This window comes from Pongo abelii, chromosome 6, assembly GCF_028885655.2.
Source record: "Pongo abelii isolate AG06213 chromosome 6, NHGRI_mPonAbe1-v2.0_pri, whole genome shotgun sequence".
Lineage (NCBI taxonomy): Eukaryota > Metazoa > Chordata > Mammalia > Primates > Hominidae > Pongo > Pongo abelii.
Window position 1 is genome coordinate 69,333,225 of NC_071991.2, and position 19,269 is coordinate 69,352,493.

Here is a 19,269-nt window from a genome sequence, read left to right on the forward strand (position 1 = left end):
AGAATTAGAAGCTAGACCAGAAATTATAAATACATGGTTTGTCAGTCACACCAGTCTTCCAGATATACTTTGCATGACCTTTGCAGTATATTTTAATACAATATTTTAAGTGGCTGATATAATTTTGAAATTGAGGGGTTTTATAAAAAGATCCATATATGCAGCTTCTTTTTAAAATCAGAAGCTCTGAACAACATGTGCTTTGACCCAATAGAACACTCAGCCAAAACTGAATAGGAGCTTCAGTCTTTCAAAGAGGATTTTTTTTTTTTCTACTTCAACACATTGTCACCAGGGTACACTACCAGGGTACACTTCTCCCACTGGATTACACCTAGACCGCCTCACGTCTTTATATGAACATGGTAAGTAGGCATTTCAGTGTTGATCACTGCTCCAGAATCTAAGCACAGAAATGTTTGAGGTGCTATTTAATGATGATGATAGGCAAGTTAGTTGTATCTTCCTCCACACTAACTGTTTGGGTATGCTAACAGAGAATGAACATCGAACGGGACTGTAGACACATTCTATCCATAAAAATGGGCTTGCATGTTAGTGGTAGGTCTCCAGGGGAAAAATCTAAGTAGTATTGTTTTGAAAGGACATGACCCTGGTTCTTTCTGAAGTCAAAATTTATTTTTTCTCAGAGTTTTAAAAATTCAGTTTCAATCATTTATTCAACAAATATTTGAATGCTTATTGTGTGCCAGTTATTTGTTTTAGTTGCTAAGGCCAAAGCAATTGGTCTGTATATAAATCTTAAAATTGTATAAAATCTCTGCCCTCATGGATCTTATATTCAGTGAGAGTAGACGGAAAATAAACATTATAAATAAGTCAATATGCAATATGTTAAGTAGAAGGAGTTGAGAATCTATAGGGTATTATAATTTTATTAAAAGAGGTCATGTAAGAACTCACTAAGAAAGTTACATTTGAATAACAGTTTTAAGGAAAAACAAGAAAAACTGAGGTGTATCTGAGGGAAGAGGATTCTAAGCAAAGACTCTCAAAATCATTCCTATATTTTGCCCTTTGTGCTTGTTAATTCAAGTTGTTTCCTGCTACTGGTAAATAAGAGACTTAATAATTTTGACCCCCCGAGTGTGAACCATCTGATGATTCCTATGCATAGATAATTTTTTAAAGGACAAAATTTTAATTTATTAGTGGAAGGGCAAATGGAGTACTGAAGGATCTAGTAAGCTCAGTACCTAAAATTCTTTCAACTGCTCTTTTCAACTGTATACTAGATGTAAGGTTTTCTTTTCATCTCCTCTCTGTTTTTTAAAAAAGAAATATCAAGGAGCTCTGCATTCAAAAGCAAACCATTATTGCCAGAAAAATGTAGAATTAATTTGGGCTTTTTTGTAAAGTGACACAGGGGGAAAAAATAACATTTATTTCCCATGTTTAGGATTTTTCCAAGGCTCTCAAATTAATTGTCATATTTTAAAGGGGAAGAAAAGAAACTATTATTCATTTTGCATTGAGCATGGGCCAGATATTTTAAAATTCGTTTTGCCTCAATGAGTACATTGAGACCCAGGGTAAATAATCTATACAAATTTATAGAGTTACTACAATAAGCCAGCCAGGATTCCACCTCACCTGATTTTAAAGTATGTTTCTATATTGTGATAAAACTGTTCTTGACCCCAGTGTGACCATAACCAGGTAAACACAATGGCGCTTACTTAAGATGGCTCTTGAATATAACACTAAGGAAGAAACTCATATCATTTTTTGGAAGCATTGCATGATGCTGATGAAAATATATGAATGGGGAGATTCATAAATAAATTGCTAGTAAAACAAGTGTCTGTTACTGGCTGATGGCCTCCTGCAATTCTATCTATGTACTGTTGGACAACACTCCCTCTTCCAAAAGCCTTCTGGAAAAGTCACCAAAACAGCAGTTCCTATATGTAGAAACCTAGAGCAATTTTTTTAAAAAGAAAAAAAAAGAAAGGAAAGAAAAAGCTGAGCTCCCAATGGACTCCATTGTGCTCAGGACACAGCAACAAAACACTGTTCTCTGCAAAAGAAATGTCAAGCCCATGGTGCTTGGAGAACCATCCAGCACTCTCACATAACTGTTCTGATGAGGTGTTGCCTATTTCCATCCAAAAGCTGTTGTAATATGATAACACCTTTGGGATAAGGCACTTTTCTGTCTATGAAATTATTGAATGCAGGCCTTATTCACCTCTCTACATTAGACTTGGATGCTCAAAATCTGACTTCAGGCCCTGCAGAAATGAGAGGAGGCATCCAACATACAAAAATCTTCCATCTGGAAAACTCTTTAATAGGAAATAGACGAACTAGATGATCCAATGAGGTCTTCCACATCTTTAATTTCCATGATTCTGCCTAGGAAGTATTTTGGAACTTTCCTAAACCAAGGCAGATTCCATTGATTTCTAAGCGGGGTGGGGGACTGGCATTGAAAAAAGGAAAGGAACTGTTCTTGATTTCTAGAGAAATATGGAAAGCCTAGGGAGGGAGAAAGTGGGGGAAACTGATCTCATACCACCTTATCTTGGTGAAATACCAAGAAGAGAGAAGGAGAGAACAAACTGCCAATTTGCTGACTCTCTGGCAGTGGAGTGGTCACTGAAACTATCCTCCCAGTAATTAACTGTTAAGAAACAGACTCACTTTCCTCTTCAGGGCCTAAGGCCTGTTTTTACATAAAATAGGCAATTAAGTAATCCTTTTTGGTTTTCAGTCACTTCTTTAACTTCAGTTTTTAATCTGGTTGTGGTTAAATGTCCATAAGAGATAACAACCGGCTGTAGAAGATCTCAGTGTGAGGAAACCAGAAAGGGATTTGCAGTGTTTGGTGAAATATGCATGCCACTGGACTAAAGGAGATATGGGATATGATCTGTACACATTTCTGAAATGTTGCTTGGAATACTAAATAAAAAATTTTCACTTTCAAATATTTTTGGACATAAGAAAATAAAATATAATACTCTGCTACTTTATCTTAATAGTCATCAATGTTACGGAATCTTACTGAAACTATTGTGACAGAGTCAGTATTTCAAACCGGATCTGTCTTTCCCAGGGTCAAGGCTGTTAATCAACACACTGTTAGAATTAGAAATTAAAGTCTCTGTATTTGTTAGTGAACTAGTTGTATCATGAGTAAGGCAATTTCCTATTTGAAGTTAACCATATTTTCTTTTTCTTTTTTTTTTGAGTCGTGATCTCCCTCTGTCACCCAGGCTGGAGTGACAGGATCTCAGCTCACTGCAGCCTCCACTTCCCAGGTTCAAGAGATTCTCCTGTCTCACCTCCTGAGTAGCTGGGATTACAGGCGCCCACACCATATCCAGCTAATTTTTGTATTTTTTGGGTAGAGACGGAGTTTCACCATGTTTGCCAGGCTGGTCTCACACTACTGACCTCAAGGGATCTGCCCGCCTCAGCCTCCCAAAGTGCTGGGATTGCAGGCGTAAGCCACCGCACCTGGCCAATTTTCTATTAGTTTTTAACTTTAGGGTTAGGATTTTGGATCCTTCCTGTGAGATTTGTCAAAAGTCTCTGCGGGTTCACTATTTTTCAGTGGTCTCTTATGACCTGTATATACAAGGATATCCGAGGTGCTTATTTCTGATTCTAAATATTCACTCATAGGATATGTTTCTATTTAAAAATACTTCAATAATAAATATATACTTTCTACAAAAACATGTTGTAAAGTATTTACTGAAATATAATTGTTACCTAAAAGGAACACTGGCATTTATCTAACCTGATATTCTTAAATAACTGCAAGGTAATTTTGTTTTTTAACACCTTGAGAATATCTACCTGATGGAAAAGTCCTCTAATCTCCTGACCATTATTCCTGAACCTAAAGAATAAATTTTTGGCCGGGTACGGTGGTTTACGACTGTAATCCCAGCACTTTGGGAGGCCGAGGCATGTGGATCACGAGGTCAGGAGTTCAAGACCAGCCTGGCCAAGATGGTGAAACCCCGTCTCTACTAAAAATTAGCTGGGTGTGGTGGCACGCGCCTGTAATCCCAGCTACTCCGGAGGCTGAGGCAGAGAATTGCTTAAAACTGGAGGGGCGGAGCTTGTAGTGAGCCGAGATCGCGCCACTGCACTCCAGCCTGGGCGACAGAGCGAGACTCTGCCGCAAAAATAAATAAATAAATTAAATAAATAAATAAATAAATAAAAATTTTAAAGGAATGTTTTTAGAGAGTAGGAAGTATAAGGAAAACTGCAATTCAAGAATCAGTGAAGGATGCGAATCAATGTCCTAGCATAAGCTCCATTCTCGCTACTTACATGCCGCCTTTCACGAGTGTGTTACAAACAGTCAGTGGCACCTGTGACTGATTTTGAAAATCAGTCAGCCTCCCGAGTAGCTGGGACTACAGGTGCCTGCCACCACGCCCGGCTAATTTTTTTTTTTTTTTTGTATTTTTAGTAGAGATGGGGTTTCACCGTGTTAGCCAGGATGGTCTCGATCTCCTGACCTCGTGATCCGCCTGCCTCAGCCTCCCTAAGTGCTAGGATTACAGGCGTGAGCCACCGTGCGCGGCCTGATTTTGAAAATATTAACGTAGGACCCTTTGATTTTTTTTCACTCCATGTAGCAGGAGACATTATCTTGGTGCTATGCCCATAGGCCATGAAGAATCCTCAATGGTCTTTGCTTGTTAAGGACCAGCTCATTCTGATTGTTGCCTATGGAAGCAGACAGCAGCTCTTTCCTGCTGGGATTCCACCTAATATGTCCAACTCTGGGTCCCCAACTTTTAGCACACTGCCTTGCCTACGGGAAGGCTCAATACATGTTTGTTAAATGTTGACTGACTAAACTGATTGAATAAATGCATGTTTATTCATTCATTGTTCATACAGAAACAGTATTATACTTTTTTTTTTTTCCCTGTTGTAGGGCCACCAGCTGTTTGGAGAACCGTGAAGGTGGAATCGTATTATTATAAACAAACGTGGTCTCCCACTAATTATACATGTGACCTTGTTCAGGGGACTTCCCTCTCTAGACCCTGGTTTCCTCATCTATAAAGTGGGTGAATTAAACCAGATAATCTTTGAAGTCCCTTCCTGTTGTTATTCCTTACAGTGATTCCTGTGTGATGACATAGCACATGCTTTAGCATTATTTACAGTTTTGGGGCCAGCAGACTTGCATGACACTCACTGCTCTTTATAAAGGACATGAGTCGAGTTTAACAGGCAAGTGAGGAAGAATGCAAAAGTAAGGGATTTATTCCATTCCACAGCCTGGTAGTTTTTGTTTGTTTGTTTGTTTGTTTATGTTGCCAGAAGCAAAGAGGATAAAAAATGGAGTTAGAGCACAGAAATTCTTTTTAATGCAGGGAAATATTTTATTTAGATCAATTAACTGGATAATGGTTTTACTCAAAGGACAGTGCTTTTCATATTCATAAAATATTAATGACTCCAGATCTATTTAATTTCTACACATCTGTTAAGCACAGAAAAAAAGGAAACCTAATGATCTAAGAGAAAACACACTTAAGGATAACATTTGGTGTGCAGATCTATCATTCTGTTGCCAAAATGAAGTTACTGAAGCTTTTGTAGTAATTGCTGTGACCGGGCAGAGCAAAGGAACTTATGTACATTCATGCTGATATGTATACACATGTATTTACGCCTCTGGAGCCCATATTAGAATCTGCTATTTATTTGCTGAATGAAGTTTAAATTAGATAGTTGTATTCATTGATGCTATTGAGAAATGGATGTGCAATGTGTTCTTATTTAAAAGAGAGACAATGAGTAGACAGCAATACAGGAGTATCAAATTACTATGTCCCAATTTATTTTTTAGTGCAATTCCTGCTGAAAGGTCTTTTAGAAAAACAACGACATTCAGGAAGTCATCCTCAGTCTCTGTTGGTGAATGTGTTTATCGAGAGCGTGCTTGGTAAGCCTTACACGGACTCTTAGATTTAGAGCCCCCATCCCAGCCTTATTTCCCCCACTTCTACTTGATCATATTGCCTCAGCCCTATCTGAAATGGAGTAAATATAGAATGCGTATGAGGATCAAATGAGATAACCATGGAAGTATATAAAGAAACAGTGGGAAAGAGCACAGAGTGGTCACTGTTAAATTCACATCTTCAGAAGTTACTGCATTCAATATTACTATTTTCATTTGTCACAAATTTTGTAGTCCTCTTGGCTTTCACTAGGCAAATGTGAAAATTACCTTCTTATAGTACTCACAATGTCTCTCTTCCATGTTACTCCTTAATTGTAATTATAAACTTACCACCACCATCAACCAAAACACCTGCCGCCTTCCAGGTAACAAAGTTATAATCCAATACTCCCGCATGGGGGAAGAAACTATTTGTTCACATGTTATAATGTATGAAACACAAATTGCATGTGAAACCAGTTATGTAAATTGTGACATATACGTATAGTCTAAGTTATTTTGCAGTAGTCCAAACATTGCAAATATTAAGTTGATCATTAATTAAAACAGATAAAATATGAGTGCCATATTTTGGAGAAATCTACCACTACCACAATAGATGATAGTCTTCCCGTTTCAACTCCTCTGCTTTAGAATTAAAAAAAAAAAAAATTAGAATGTGATTATTGTGGGGGGAAGTTGTCATTTGCTCTCGACTTGCCTCTACGGTACTACTTCTTGATATCCTGTCTGGCCAGGATAAAACCACTGCTGGGATGATAAGATGGATCTGAGTTGGCAGCAGTGGAAATCACCATACCCAATTATATCTCCCTTCCATCTTCATGTTCCCCATGAATGTAGAATTTGTTTTTCTACAAAGATCTTTCCAGAACTGAGCATTACAAAATGAAAACTGGGCATCTCTACTTTTTAAAAGCTTTTAATGACTGCTTTTATTAATAACTAATTTCACTCTTTTTTTTTCCCTCCACAAACTACTTGCTGCTACCTTTTACCAAACACATGTGCTCAGAAGCCCATGCTGTGAATCTCAAAGTGGATGAATCCTGCTACTTAGGTTCTCAGCCTTCTCTGCTTTATGCTTCCCTGTTATCAAAAGTATCTTCTGCTGTTACCTGTTGAACTCCTGTAATGAAAAGAGTTCCTCCAGATACCGTGATGATTACCTGTCTCTCTCTTGGAGTTCCTGGCTACTTGATTTGTGTGCAAAAATTTAACTACTTCAGTTCATTCACCTCAAGTTTCCCTTTGAAAGCCAAGTGGTCTCAAACCACCTAAAGAAGGCTGCTGGCATTGACACCCTCCTGAATAAAAGAAGAGAGCATACCACATAGCCTTCTTTTACTTAACTCTTTTAATAGCATGTAACAATGGGTTCTGTGGCCAAAAAGCATATTTGTTGACTTGAATCAATATTGAGAGTGCTTTCTGCATATGTCTACCTCCTTAATGGTTCTTTTAGTTGAATTCTTTTTGTTTGTTTGTTTGTTTGTTTTTTTGAGATGGAGTTTCGCTCTGTTGCCCAGGCTGGAGTGCAGTGGTGCGATCTCGGCTCACTGCAAGCTCCGCCTCCCGGGTTCACGCCATTCTCCTGCCTCAGCCTCCCGAGTAGCTGGGACTACAGGCGCCCGCCACTGCACCCGGCTTTTTTGTATTTTTAGTAGAGACGGGGTTCCACCGTGTTAGCCAGGATGGTCTTGATCTCCTGACCTCGTGATCCGCCCACCTGGGCCTCCCAAAGTGCTGGGATTACAGGCGTGAGCCACCACGCCCGGCAAGTTGAATTCTTAAATATTTGAGTGTTGATAATTGGCCACAAAAGATAAAATTAGGCATAAGAGAAATCATAGTATACAGTACATCATTCTTGACCTTATTAAACAGGATAGAAACAAAAATCATGAAAGATCTATTTACATAAATGTATGAATTTGATCACCACTCTTTGTAAACTCTAATAGAAAGATATGATGTTTAAAACTTTTCCAATCAATTATAGGGCTATATTTTAGCCATTCTAATTCAATCTTGGGAATTTGAGTTATATACACTTTTAAAAGAAAAATGTATAATATACAGTAATTATTTCTATTTAAGAGTTGTTTCTTTAGAGAAACACACATTTCAATATATCCATGTCAACCACATTTATTGTGTTTCTTCTGCTCAGGGCTAGTCCAGAGTGTGTGATCAATAATATTTGCTAAATAAATTTTTTTAAAAATATATATTTTAATTGATTGCTGACTAAATAAACATATGGCCCACAGATACATCTTTGATCAGAGGCTAGAATTCACAAATCAATTTGTAGAATCCATAGAGTGTGGGACAGGAAACAATGCTAATTAGCTGCTGCTGTCTCTTTATGCCTAAATCTTAATAAATTACATTTTGTTGCTAACGAATAATTCATACTATGGTGGTACTGGTGATACTGTTTTTTTTTAAAACCTGAATTTTCTTATAACTCTTGATTTTCTTAAGACTTCGCAGCAATATTTCCTATGATGTCTAAGAATGGGCCTTTCAGGCATCTCTGGGATCAAAGAGGTTATTTCAACTTGAAAGATGTTAGATTCACTTAAGTAATTTACCAGCATCCACAGATCATTATGTTCTCCTTCACAATAAAAAGAACAATTGGGTGATTATAAATTATATTAAAGTAACAAACCAAATATTGGGAGAGGGGGCAATGTTGAATAGGGTTCAAAAAGGAATTTATATGTGTGGACCAATGTATTTTTCTCTGATTATATATTTTTTAATTGTGTAGATATGAATCCCTTTTCCCTTCCATTTGACAATTCTAAGAAAAAAGAGCTAAATAAAGAGAAAATTCCAAAGTTGTGAGTATGAATTTTAATAGTACAAGTATATATATTTTAAATGATTAGTATAAATTTAAAAGAAACAGCTTAATGAAATACGAGTCAGTTTATTTGATATTCAGCCTACAGCTTTCCAAAACAGCAGTTGAACATGTTGTTGAGTTTATACCATTCATTCATTCATTCATTTTTTCTTTCTTTCTTTCAGAAAATACTGGGTGTTTCATATTTGTTTCACTGTGCTAGTTTCTGGGAATGTGTAAGTCATATGCCATAGTTCTTATTCTCTATTAATCTCTAATTTAGGAGGCATTATTTTTATTTAGTGAAATATAAATCAACATAGAGAAGAGTCAGGTGGTCGTACTGAGCAGTCAGAGAGGTCTAATTCAAATGCCTTCTCTGTTTTTACCAGACGAATGACTAGAAAATCTTATGTAAGTTGAATTTTCTTACCTAGAGTTTTGTAGATTAACCAGATTGGCAGTTTAATGTGGTTAACTGAATTTAGACATCCCGTAATAAATTTCAAGGCCTTTTATTGGCACATATATAGCTAAGAGTTCATGAATATTTTGCTTTAGGCTGGAAAAATGGAGGCTTCCTTCCATTAATTTGGAGTTTGTCACAATAACCATTTCTCTTGAACAGTCATTGAAAAAAGTCAATAAATATAAGTAAACTCTGCTGTCAATACTTAGAAATTAAGTAAAACAAAAAGCACCTGAAAAAATGTAAACAATGAAGGATAAAATTGTTTGCTGATACTTTTGCTTTAGAATTCTACGTCATCTAACATATTTACATTTTCCTTAAGAAGTCAGAATGGATCCCAGACCCTCCTATCTGGACTGTAACATTCTTCAATGTATTAAGTTGTTTAAAGAAAGAATATGTACCCTCATGGAGAAATCATATGGGTCATCGAATTTGGACCATTCTCATCATGGACAGTAAGTTCTCACAGCAAAATAATAAACTGGTTGAAATATAATTTGGTTTCCTTTGTGACTTGACTACAGGTAAGGAAGAGGCTGGCTGTGTGGATGAGGGCAACTTGCTTTTTACAATAATTATTTGTTATTGTAAATTAACAATTTGCTCTTCTGGTATTATATGGAAGTATTTGATCCTGTTGATGGCACTGCCTTTGCTTTTGCAAGATTAAAATGCAATGAAGTTTCTGAGATGTTAATTCTATTCTTGACCCCAAACGTGACACCAAGATGACTGGATACACGAAGAAAATTAATGTCACCTCAGGAAGTATCTCCCCCATACTCCATCAAGAGTACTTATGTGGCCATAAGCACTGGCCACATCCCCATGCACCTGGGAACAATCCATTTATTTTCTAAAACTTTAAAACTTTCTGCAAACCTGATTTTTCAATTTTTGATATGTTTCTTAAAGTATTTTATCAAGCTGTTTTATTTATTTCCAAATACTGGCCTGGATTTTTTTCTCATCTGAACACTGAGAAATTCCAGGAAAAAAAAATTATATTTGGTACTTCGTGTCTTCAAATTTTGATGCAATGACTTTATAAATTAGCCTATACTGATAGTGTAAAACTGAGTTAAAAAAGGAAAAAACTTAGGCCCCTGTGGAATATTTACCAATGCTTACTTTAAGGTATAAAAATGTGAGTAAATGAAAGTAGAAAAACTGGGCTGAAATGTATCCACCCCTCTTTTGGTAATACAGTAGTAGGTATTCGTTGTGATTTATTTTCCTTTGAAGCATATTTTGTCTTTATTTCGGTGTGTAAGAACAGAGTACATTCACATTTGTGCTTTTTTTTTTCAGTAAAACTATTGCTGCATTGTTCGTTCTAATATTTATTTCTGCATTGAATTGCTTCTTGAATTTTTCTTTTTTATTTTTAAGTTTCATATTCTACATGAGAATGTGTTTACTTCTCTACTGTGCTGCCAGAAAGTTAAATGTAACAGTAAAACGTTATTGAAAAGTAGAAAATAGAAAATTTTTGGAAATTGAAATTCTATGTCTTTTCTTTTTGGAGAAAAGATTTTTGTACCTATGTGCTTTGGGGATTTGACATTAGTCATTTGGTTGACCCTAGGAAAGGATGTGAACTGAATCCTCTTGAATGAGATCATTTTTGTTGAAAAATTTTTTGGTATTCTTTGTGTAAAACTGATCTAAATATCTATTCTGATTGTTTTTCCCTCTATAAGGAAGTATATATATATTTTAATGTTATCAATCCCTGTACCTATTTGTTAACATTTCCTTAAATGTGTTTTCTCCAGATGTTAGAAGTAAAAAAAAAAAAAAAGTGCTTGTTATTTTTTCCATTGTCACTCTTTACTACTTTCCATAGGCAGCATATTGTGCAAGCCAAGAACTGGAGGAAATAACAGACGTGTGAGCCCCAAAATTATAGGCACAAAAATAACTTTCATAAAATAGGTTTTAAATGACACCACTTTCCAAAAAGCCAGCTCTAATTGACTCAAGCCTAGAAAGCAGTAACTTAAGGGAACATCAGACGCACGTCCACTGATCCCAGAAAGCGTTCCACGGTGTGACATTAGTGGGGATGATGACATTCCCAGCTTGCTGCCAGCACATTCCAGAAGGCAGGCCCGGCATTTTGGTACCAGCTGGGCCAGTTCTCAATAGTACTGTTCTGATATCGTTGAGATGATAGTTTATTTATACAAGCAACTTCCGAGACTCCCAACTACATTGCTCACCCGTAAGAGATAATAGGGGGGAGAAAAAAGATAGAACGCAGAAATAAGAGGGGAAACTCCTCTGGTTTTTTCTTTGAATGCAGACAGAATCCTCACCCGGGTTTACGGACTGGAGCAGCCCGCCCGGGGTTCCTGCTGTTCATAGAATGTTACAGATGGCTGCCTGGGCAGGAAGCCCTCCCCATTCCTTAACGGGGCTCTGGGGAATGCAAGGGGCCTGGAACCAGCCCTCTCCTTCCCTTCCAAACCTCTTCTCCAAACCCCTACTGAGTAAAAAAAAGAGAGAGAGAAAAGAAAAAAAAAATACGCAGGTCCCTGGAAACATTTCTGCCAGTCTGTTTTTAGTGGAATCTTGAATTAACCTCTTCACTCCCGATTAGAGTAGCGATTTATAACTTTGCCGACGTCTCTTTAATGTCCTGAATCAATTTCACCAGCTCATTGAAGTACCGTACCATTTGGGTTGAATTATAATAGTACTTTTGAGTTATGCAACAATTTCAAGTGAGAGAAAGCAAGTTTGAATTCAAAAATAATTAAAAGTATTTTAGCACACCAAATATAGTATTAATAGTGTTCTTTCCATTTTTTTTTTTAAATCACATTTTGAATATTTTGTTTTTCTCATAGTTTTTCCCCTGGTGGTATAAATTTTATAAATACCTTATCTCTTTGGGCACCAATTAACAAGGGCTCAATTTCATAATCATACTCTTTCATTTATAACTTTAAGGCAATTTCATTATCATAGTCTTCCACTTATAAACTTTTAAAGCATACTATACTTGCATACTAAATCAAGATGTTTCTTAAAGATAGTTTTTATTTTGGACTTCTTTTTTTAATTTTTATTTTAGGTTCAGGGGTACATGTGAAGGTTTGTTACATAGGTAAACTCTTATCACAGTGGTTTGTTGTACAGATTATTTCATCACCCAGGAATTAAGAGGAAACAAACCAAATAGGTTATGCTAAAGTATAAAATGAACTGTTATTTCTAACCTCATAATTGCCATCATATGAGAAGCAAAATATGCCACAAAAAGAGTATATTTTTGTAGAACATTTATATTACATTTATTTAATTCAAAGCTATATATAGTCTATGCAAACTCTATAATGCCTATGATAAAATGGTTAGGTATTTTGTCACTTGAAGAATAACATGTTCCAACCAACTATATCTATACTGCACAAAAAGACAAAAGCATAGAGAAAGAAAACTATTGAACAAGTCATTAAAGAATGTAACAGATGGAAGAATTTTTTAAAAAGCCTTAATTTCGTATTAAGCTACATCCAGATATTTTGTGATTGGTTATATCTATTCATTGATTAATTCACTGAATATAAATTGCCTTCCGTGTTTTAAGCATCATGCTATATATTAAGGATTCAATCATGAGTAAAACACAGAGTTGGGGGGAAGACATGCCAGTCTGGGTTTCCGTCACTGTCTATCTTCTGTCCAAATGAACACGTCATTCCTCCCGTTCTGACTCATACAGCCTCCTTGGTCTTCACACCTGACATCCATTCTGACTGGTCACTGCATATGCTCTGGTTAGTTCCTAAGTTGTACCATTTACAAACATTTTTAGTAGCATGCCTTTTTAGATACAATAGAAACTAATCATTTGGTATTCTCTCAAATAATTTTTTCAAATGTATTTACCTTATATATGCTTCATTTCTGGCTGAAAACAAACATATAAATAAACAAAAACACAAGTAGAAATCCATTGAGGAGTTCTTTAGAAATGACGTTTCTTTGGGGACAAAAAAGATAAATGTGAAAAGAAAGCCTTCACTACTTTTGTCCTCATCTTGAAGATTCTGATGTAGGGAAGTGGTGCTACACAGTCTCGCAATTGTGAGGGAAAGCAAATGGCAGAGGTGCTGATCCAGGACCCTGCAAACTTGAGTTGCTCAATTAACCCACCTGGAAAGGAAAACCTCTGAATTTCTTATGTGAGCTATATTGATAATTTTCTTTTTAAAAGCCACTTTTGTTTTGAAAATCTGTTACTTGCAGTCAAAAGCATCTGAACTGAAATGATACCTTTAGAGGAAGTGGGACGACTTTTATTTCCTAGGAATAAAAATGGAATGTCTTTACTTATATTCCAAGTAAGGGATTTTGTAATATGTATTTAGTTCATGCAGGTTTCCAAATCATAAAACTTCTTGGGAGGCATATTAAACTCCATAAAATCTAGATTCTAGAATTAAGTATTATTTCTTTGATAACCAGTCTTCCTCCATGCATTCTTAAATTTCAGTTTATCTGACTCTGATAGCTAACTTCAGGTGACTCTCAGCTTGCCAGTTTCAGAATCAGTGGTAGGGCCTGTAGTCATACCCCACAATTTGATCAACCACATCATAAAACACTCAATAGAAATATTGGCCAACACATTCAAGTGAGAGCCCAGGCCAAAAGCCAAAGTTTCCATCTCTAGATTTAATTGTCATTGACTCTAAATATGTATTTGAGGAAAAAGAAGGCCTATTGAGCAAATTAGAGCCCGTTGACATCAGCTCACTAGCTATATCACAATCATTTTCACATCATGTATATCAAATTCAGCCAAATCGAAGGGTCCAGAAAAAGGAGGCATGCTATTTACACAGCACCTTTTATCTCCCAGACTATAGGCTTCTTTTGCTATAGTACAATTGATTCCAGTTTGCATGGAGACAATGCTATTTGAAAATATATATACTTGAGGAATCTGAACAACTGATGTCATATAGTTTATTGCTAAGTTGTTGAAGCCCAGGGGTTTTAAAAAGATGCATTGATTTCCTAAGCACAGTTAAAAATTTCATAGATACCTCAATAAAAAACAAAAAAGCAAAATAAGTTCTCTGTGTGTGTGTGTGTGTGTGTGTGTGAGTGTGAATGATTTCATTTATTATGGTTTTTACTGAACAGCTGAATAGAAAGAATCATAATAAAGATACATGAAAGTGGAAAAAGAACCTCTGTTGCTTAAGCGTAATAGATAAAACATGAAGTGTGCTTCAGGGAAAACAATCAAATCACACTGGAAATACCGTAAGTGTCTACATGTGTAATGTTTCAGCAAGGCCCAATGTGCTAATGACAGGCCATTGCCACATGCCACAATGCTGCAAAGCAAAGCCATTCCTTTACATTGCCCTTATCCAAGTCCATTAAGAAATAATGGTTCTAAGATGAAAGTCTTGTTAGGGTTTCATTGAAAATGTTTGGCACACCACGATGAAAAGTCAACAATCTGCTTTTAACGAGAGACACCGGAAAAATGTTGGTTAACATACCACTGAAAATATTAATTCTCCTTAATGGCAGGATGCAACGTAGCTTTTTATAGTTTTTGATCCATGTCATAAATTTGGCTATGACAAAGGGGATATTCCGGCTTTGACTCTCTGGCAAGAACATTAGCTATTTTCCAGCCCTAAAAACTTTTGTCCTTAGTATTCTTTGTAATGCAGCAAAGGGCCAGATTTCTATCTTCAGAAGGACAGGCTGTGTTTGGGTATCTGTACATACATTCACCTGTATTTGTGAGTGTGTAGTCAATGTGTGTGGGTTGATTGTGAGTAGTTTTCTTTGAACTTTTAGAGAAAGAAAAATATTACAAGTCCCAAGTCCCAGATTGTAGCATCATTGTCAGAATTCCAAAAATTGCAAAGCTGAATGAATGAGGAAGATAACAGCCTTACAAAACACAATGACTTGGTTACTAAATGCCCCTTTCCACTGGATGTTGTTAGAAAAAGTATATTTTATCCTATTTTGTTTTGCTTAGCATAATTATAAATTTTCAAATTTTAAGGGTGAGAAGGAATGACCAACAGGGAAAGTAATCCTCTCATTAGCTCAGAGCAATGAATTTTGGCTTTGAAACTTACATTTTAAAAGAGGGTTATCCTTGTTCAGAATTTTCATGTAAAGTCCTTTTTTTGTAAAATACCTACACATATGTGTGTGTGTATACAGCCCCCCCCACATACACACACACATACATATATATGTGACAAGTATTAACATCAGTGCCAGACTTGAACATTTTATCCCTAATGCCTTCTCTCAACTCTGCCAGTGAGTGAGTGTTTGTTTTGTTTTTTCTTCAACAGTATTGAAAGGAAAAGGAATTTTTTGAATTAGATAACTATAGGAACATTTACTAAAGGAATAATTTTTTATTGCTATAATGGAAGTACATAATTATAACCATAATGTTTTAAGTTGATTCCTGATTTTTTGGCATTCTTCAACAACAGAAACTTTTACACTTAAAATAAGCTAATAGATTGATATTTCTTCTATTTTAAATTTCAGTGTGTATCCAATGTTTTAGAGCAGTGATTGAAAAGAAAGAACTGTAAATACAGGAAAAATAATTCACCACCAGAACACCTTAATTTTTTTTTTTTTTTTTTTTTTTTTTTTTTTTTTTGAGACAGAGTCTTGCTCTGTCACCAAGCCAGAGTGCAGTGGTGTGATCTCAGCTCACTGCAACCTCCACCTCCTGGTTTCAAGTGATTCTCCTGCCTCAGCTTCCTGAGTAGCTGGGACTACAAGCGTGCGCCACCATGCCCAGTTAATTTTTATATTTTTAGTAACTAGTAGTTCATTAACTTTCATGAATGCAAGCATCACTTAGTGGTGGTGAGTGACTTGTTAAATATCCAAGTTTCTCGATGCAAAGATTCAGTAGGTCTGGAATGGGGCCCAGGAATGTAAATTTAAAATATAACTTTCTCCTTTTCCCACTGATGCCATTGGTCCTTTTCTCAATTTTGAGAAAACACTGCTTTAGATCTTATGAAAAAATGTCTTGGACAAAGAGAGTTAGACTTATTCATGCCCCAGTTGTTTTCCTTGTTAGGGAATATCTTCACACACTCATAGAAAATGTGTGCTCCTTTCAAAGACCATGGAGCCCTCTTCAGTGCAAGTATTCCTGTGTTGACTTGACAAGCACCTGGAGAAAATGTTATAAAAAAATTTAAATATCAGAGGGATGATTAAATTAAGTTAGCTTCAAGGTCACTTCCAACTTTGACCTTTATTCCATGAATCCTGTATATGTTCAGTATTAATTCTTTTTTTTTTTTGAAGTAAATATCAGAAAAGGGAAAGGGGATGATAAAGCAGTGAGTTGTCTGTTTTGTGTCTTTGATTTTCTTAAACAACATATGGTTGAGGACTAACATTACACACTTGGGTGTAGTGGCCTCTGATTGTGTGGGGTTGAAATAATCTGTCTCTTCAGTCATTGCATGCATTTTTTAGTTTATACGTACTCCAGCAAAATATGTATTCCTTTAGAATGCACAGATTTTTAGTTTACATACATAGCATGGTATTCTATATCACATTCTGTTCTGTACTTTCCATTGACCATTATGGCTTTAAAATCAATTTACATTTCAATGCATAATTGAATCTGCAGCATCTACCTGCTCCACAATCTCCATAAAGTGCATCCTTTACATTGTACTTATTTGTTCTCCAAGAGATGAAGGGGTTTCCAGGTTCCCTCCAACTCCTCACCACCAAAAAACATGATAAGGTGAACATCCTCTTACATATCTCTTGATGGACTTGCACACATCAATTTCCAGGCATATAAAAACAAACTTTAACAAAGAGAAATCTATTGGGGTTTCAAATTTTCTGTGTCTCTTAGGAATACTGAAAAGTCAACTTATGATAACCTTATGGAAAATGTAGCTTACTCCTTGAAATAATTGGTATTAATAGAATTCACCCACTCTCCCCTGTAGCGCTCTCTAGAGTCAGAACCTGATTTAAACAAAAAGAAAAGAAAAAGAAAGAAAAAATAAAAATATTCTCTCTTCTTTGCTTTTTCTAAAACAAACAAGAGAAAGAAATCATACCTCCCCCTCTAACCTACTTACGTGAACTTGACCAAAAACAGTATTTTTCCCCTGTGATCATTTAAAAAAATCAGTCCAAATGTATACAATGGTCTGAATCAAATTTAGAGAATAATTGAATGTTTTTTAAAAAGTTATTTCATAGCATTAGCACATTTTGAATTTTATATTTAAGAAATAGTATTTGAGATTCACAAATCTTTTAATAAGGTACATGCTTAACCCATCAATTCCATTAACAGATCTGTCTGTTGTATTCATATTTATTGAATGAACTCTCACATCCTTGCATTTAATGAAGTGTTACTGTAATTTAATTTGTTTATCCAGTGCCTATTTCTTTATATTTGAAGTCATCCTGCCAGCCAACACACAAAAGCTGCTGTGCAGAGATCAGCAAATGTCTCTAAAAACTTAGCAATTTAAAGGAACCTTTGGAGCACATGTTAGAGATCCTTGTACAGCCCCTGAAAGCATCTCCATGTGGCCATTTCTGTTCTTGATTTAATTTCTGCACATTTTAAACAGTTGGATGCTCAGAATGATGGCTCGACTAGCATGTCCCAATAAAATTTGGTTAAAATATATGGATTTTAACCAACTTGGCAAAAGCATTTTTATTGATTAAGCCTTTCAATGAGACAGCAGGAAACAACTTTTTAAATGAAAGCAAAGATCTGAAAGCACATAGAAAGTCAAGGTGGAAATGAAATTTAACGTACGAATTGCCACTTAACATACCACTTCGAAGGAATATTAAATGAGTTTGTAGGAAGATGTAAGGTAATTTAAATGTTTATTATTTTGATGATTGACGACTCATATAAGTTGTAGGCTGTGCTTCATTGCTCGTGGTTCTTTAAAGCAATTGTTATTACTCTTAAGTTAACTATAAAACCCTTTTCCCCCATAGAAACCTTATTCCAAAGCAGTAAGTAAAAGTGAGTAGGCATAAAGCTGTTCTGGTGATGGTGGAGGCACAGCCTCATCTGTTTGAACTCATGTCTCACAACCCAACCCCTCCAAGTAAGTTTTTGGGCTCCATGAGAACCCATTTGGAAAACACTGATTCTAAAAAGTAAAGACCATCAAGGAAATGTAAATGCAACCAACCCTTGTGTCTGCTTGCACGGATTAAAAGCAAAATGAGTATCACTGAGTTTGAGAGTAGGAGATGAGAGGTTATCTTTCTGTCTTTGAGTCGGATGCAGACTCTAGAAGTTTCCTGAGTTAACCCGACTTGCATGACACATTTTTTTTTTTTCAGTATGCTACCGTCCCCACCACTGGGTCAGGCACAAAATGAGCACACAATAGTCTTAATTTGAGTTTGTTGTGCATCATGTAAGGAACCCTTGACAGAGAAATCATTAGCACTATTAAATACAGTGAATATTTTCTCACTTAATCTTCATTATCCTCTCAGGTAGATGGATTTCATCCCATTCTACAGATGAGGAAACTGAAGTTTGAGAAGGGGAAAATGTTTGTGGTAACATTTCTTATCACAACACTTTTGAATATTCAACAATACAGAGTATCTCTCTTTGTGTTTGTACTCTAATTTATGAGCAAAATACTAAATGTTTTTAAATTTTGGGAACCTTTAAAAGTAGGTTTTGCGGGTGGAATTTGTATGAAAAATAAAACATAGGAATCACAAAGGAAAACAATATTTTATTGGCTTATTCAAAAAACACAATAGTTATTTTCAAAGGGAAACAACAGATAAACATTGTTTACATAAGGGTAATTCAGCATTACTTGGCTGCACTCATGTTTGTTGATAAAGCTGAAATGAACTTTCACTGAAATATACTTTGAAGCCCAGCTCTGG

The 19,269-nt window shown here is 35.8% G+C and overlaps 1 protein-coding gene across 15 annotated transcripts in view; it reads left to right on the top strand.

Annotated features, from left to right (window-relative positions):
• Positions 1-19,269, top strand: part of LOC129060378 (protein PPP5D1-like) — a 272,742-nt gene that overhangs the window by 202,514 nt on the left and 50,959 nt on the right. For 5 of the 15 annotated variants that reach the window (XR_008527037.2, XR_008527049.2, XR_008527039.2 and 2 more), the window contains 2 exons: positions 5,858-5,953; positions 6,990-7,305. Coding sequence is in view for 1 of the 15 variants with exons in the window: in XM_054559429.1 (XP_054415404.1) it covers positions 5,858-5,953; positions 6,990-7,099 (206 nt within the window). In the remaining 14 variants the exon portion in view is untranslated. Of the gene's footprint in view, positions 1-5,857; positions 5,954-6,989; positions 7,310-8,756; positions 8,830-9,019; positions 9,071-9,628; positions 9,765-19,269 lie in introns of those variants that run through there. The other 10 variants (XR_008527053.1, XR_008527032.2, XR_008527041.2 and 7 more) reach the window with 5 other exon arrangements.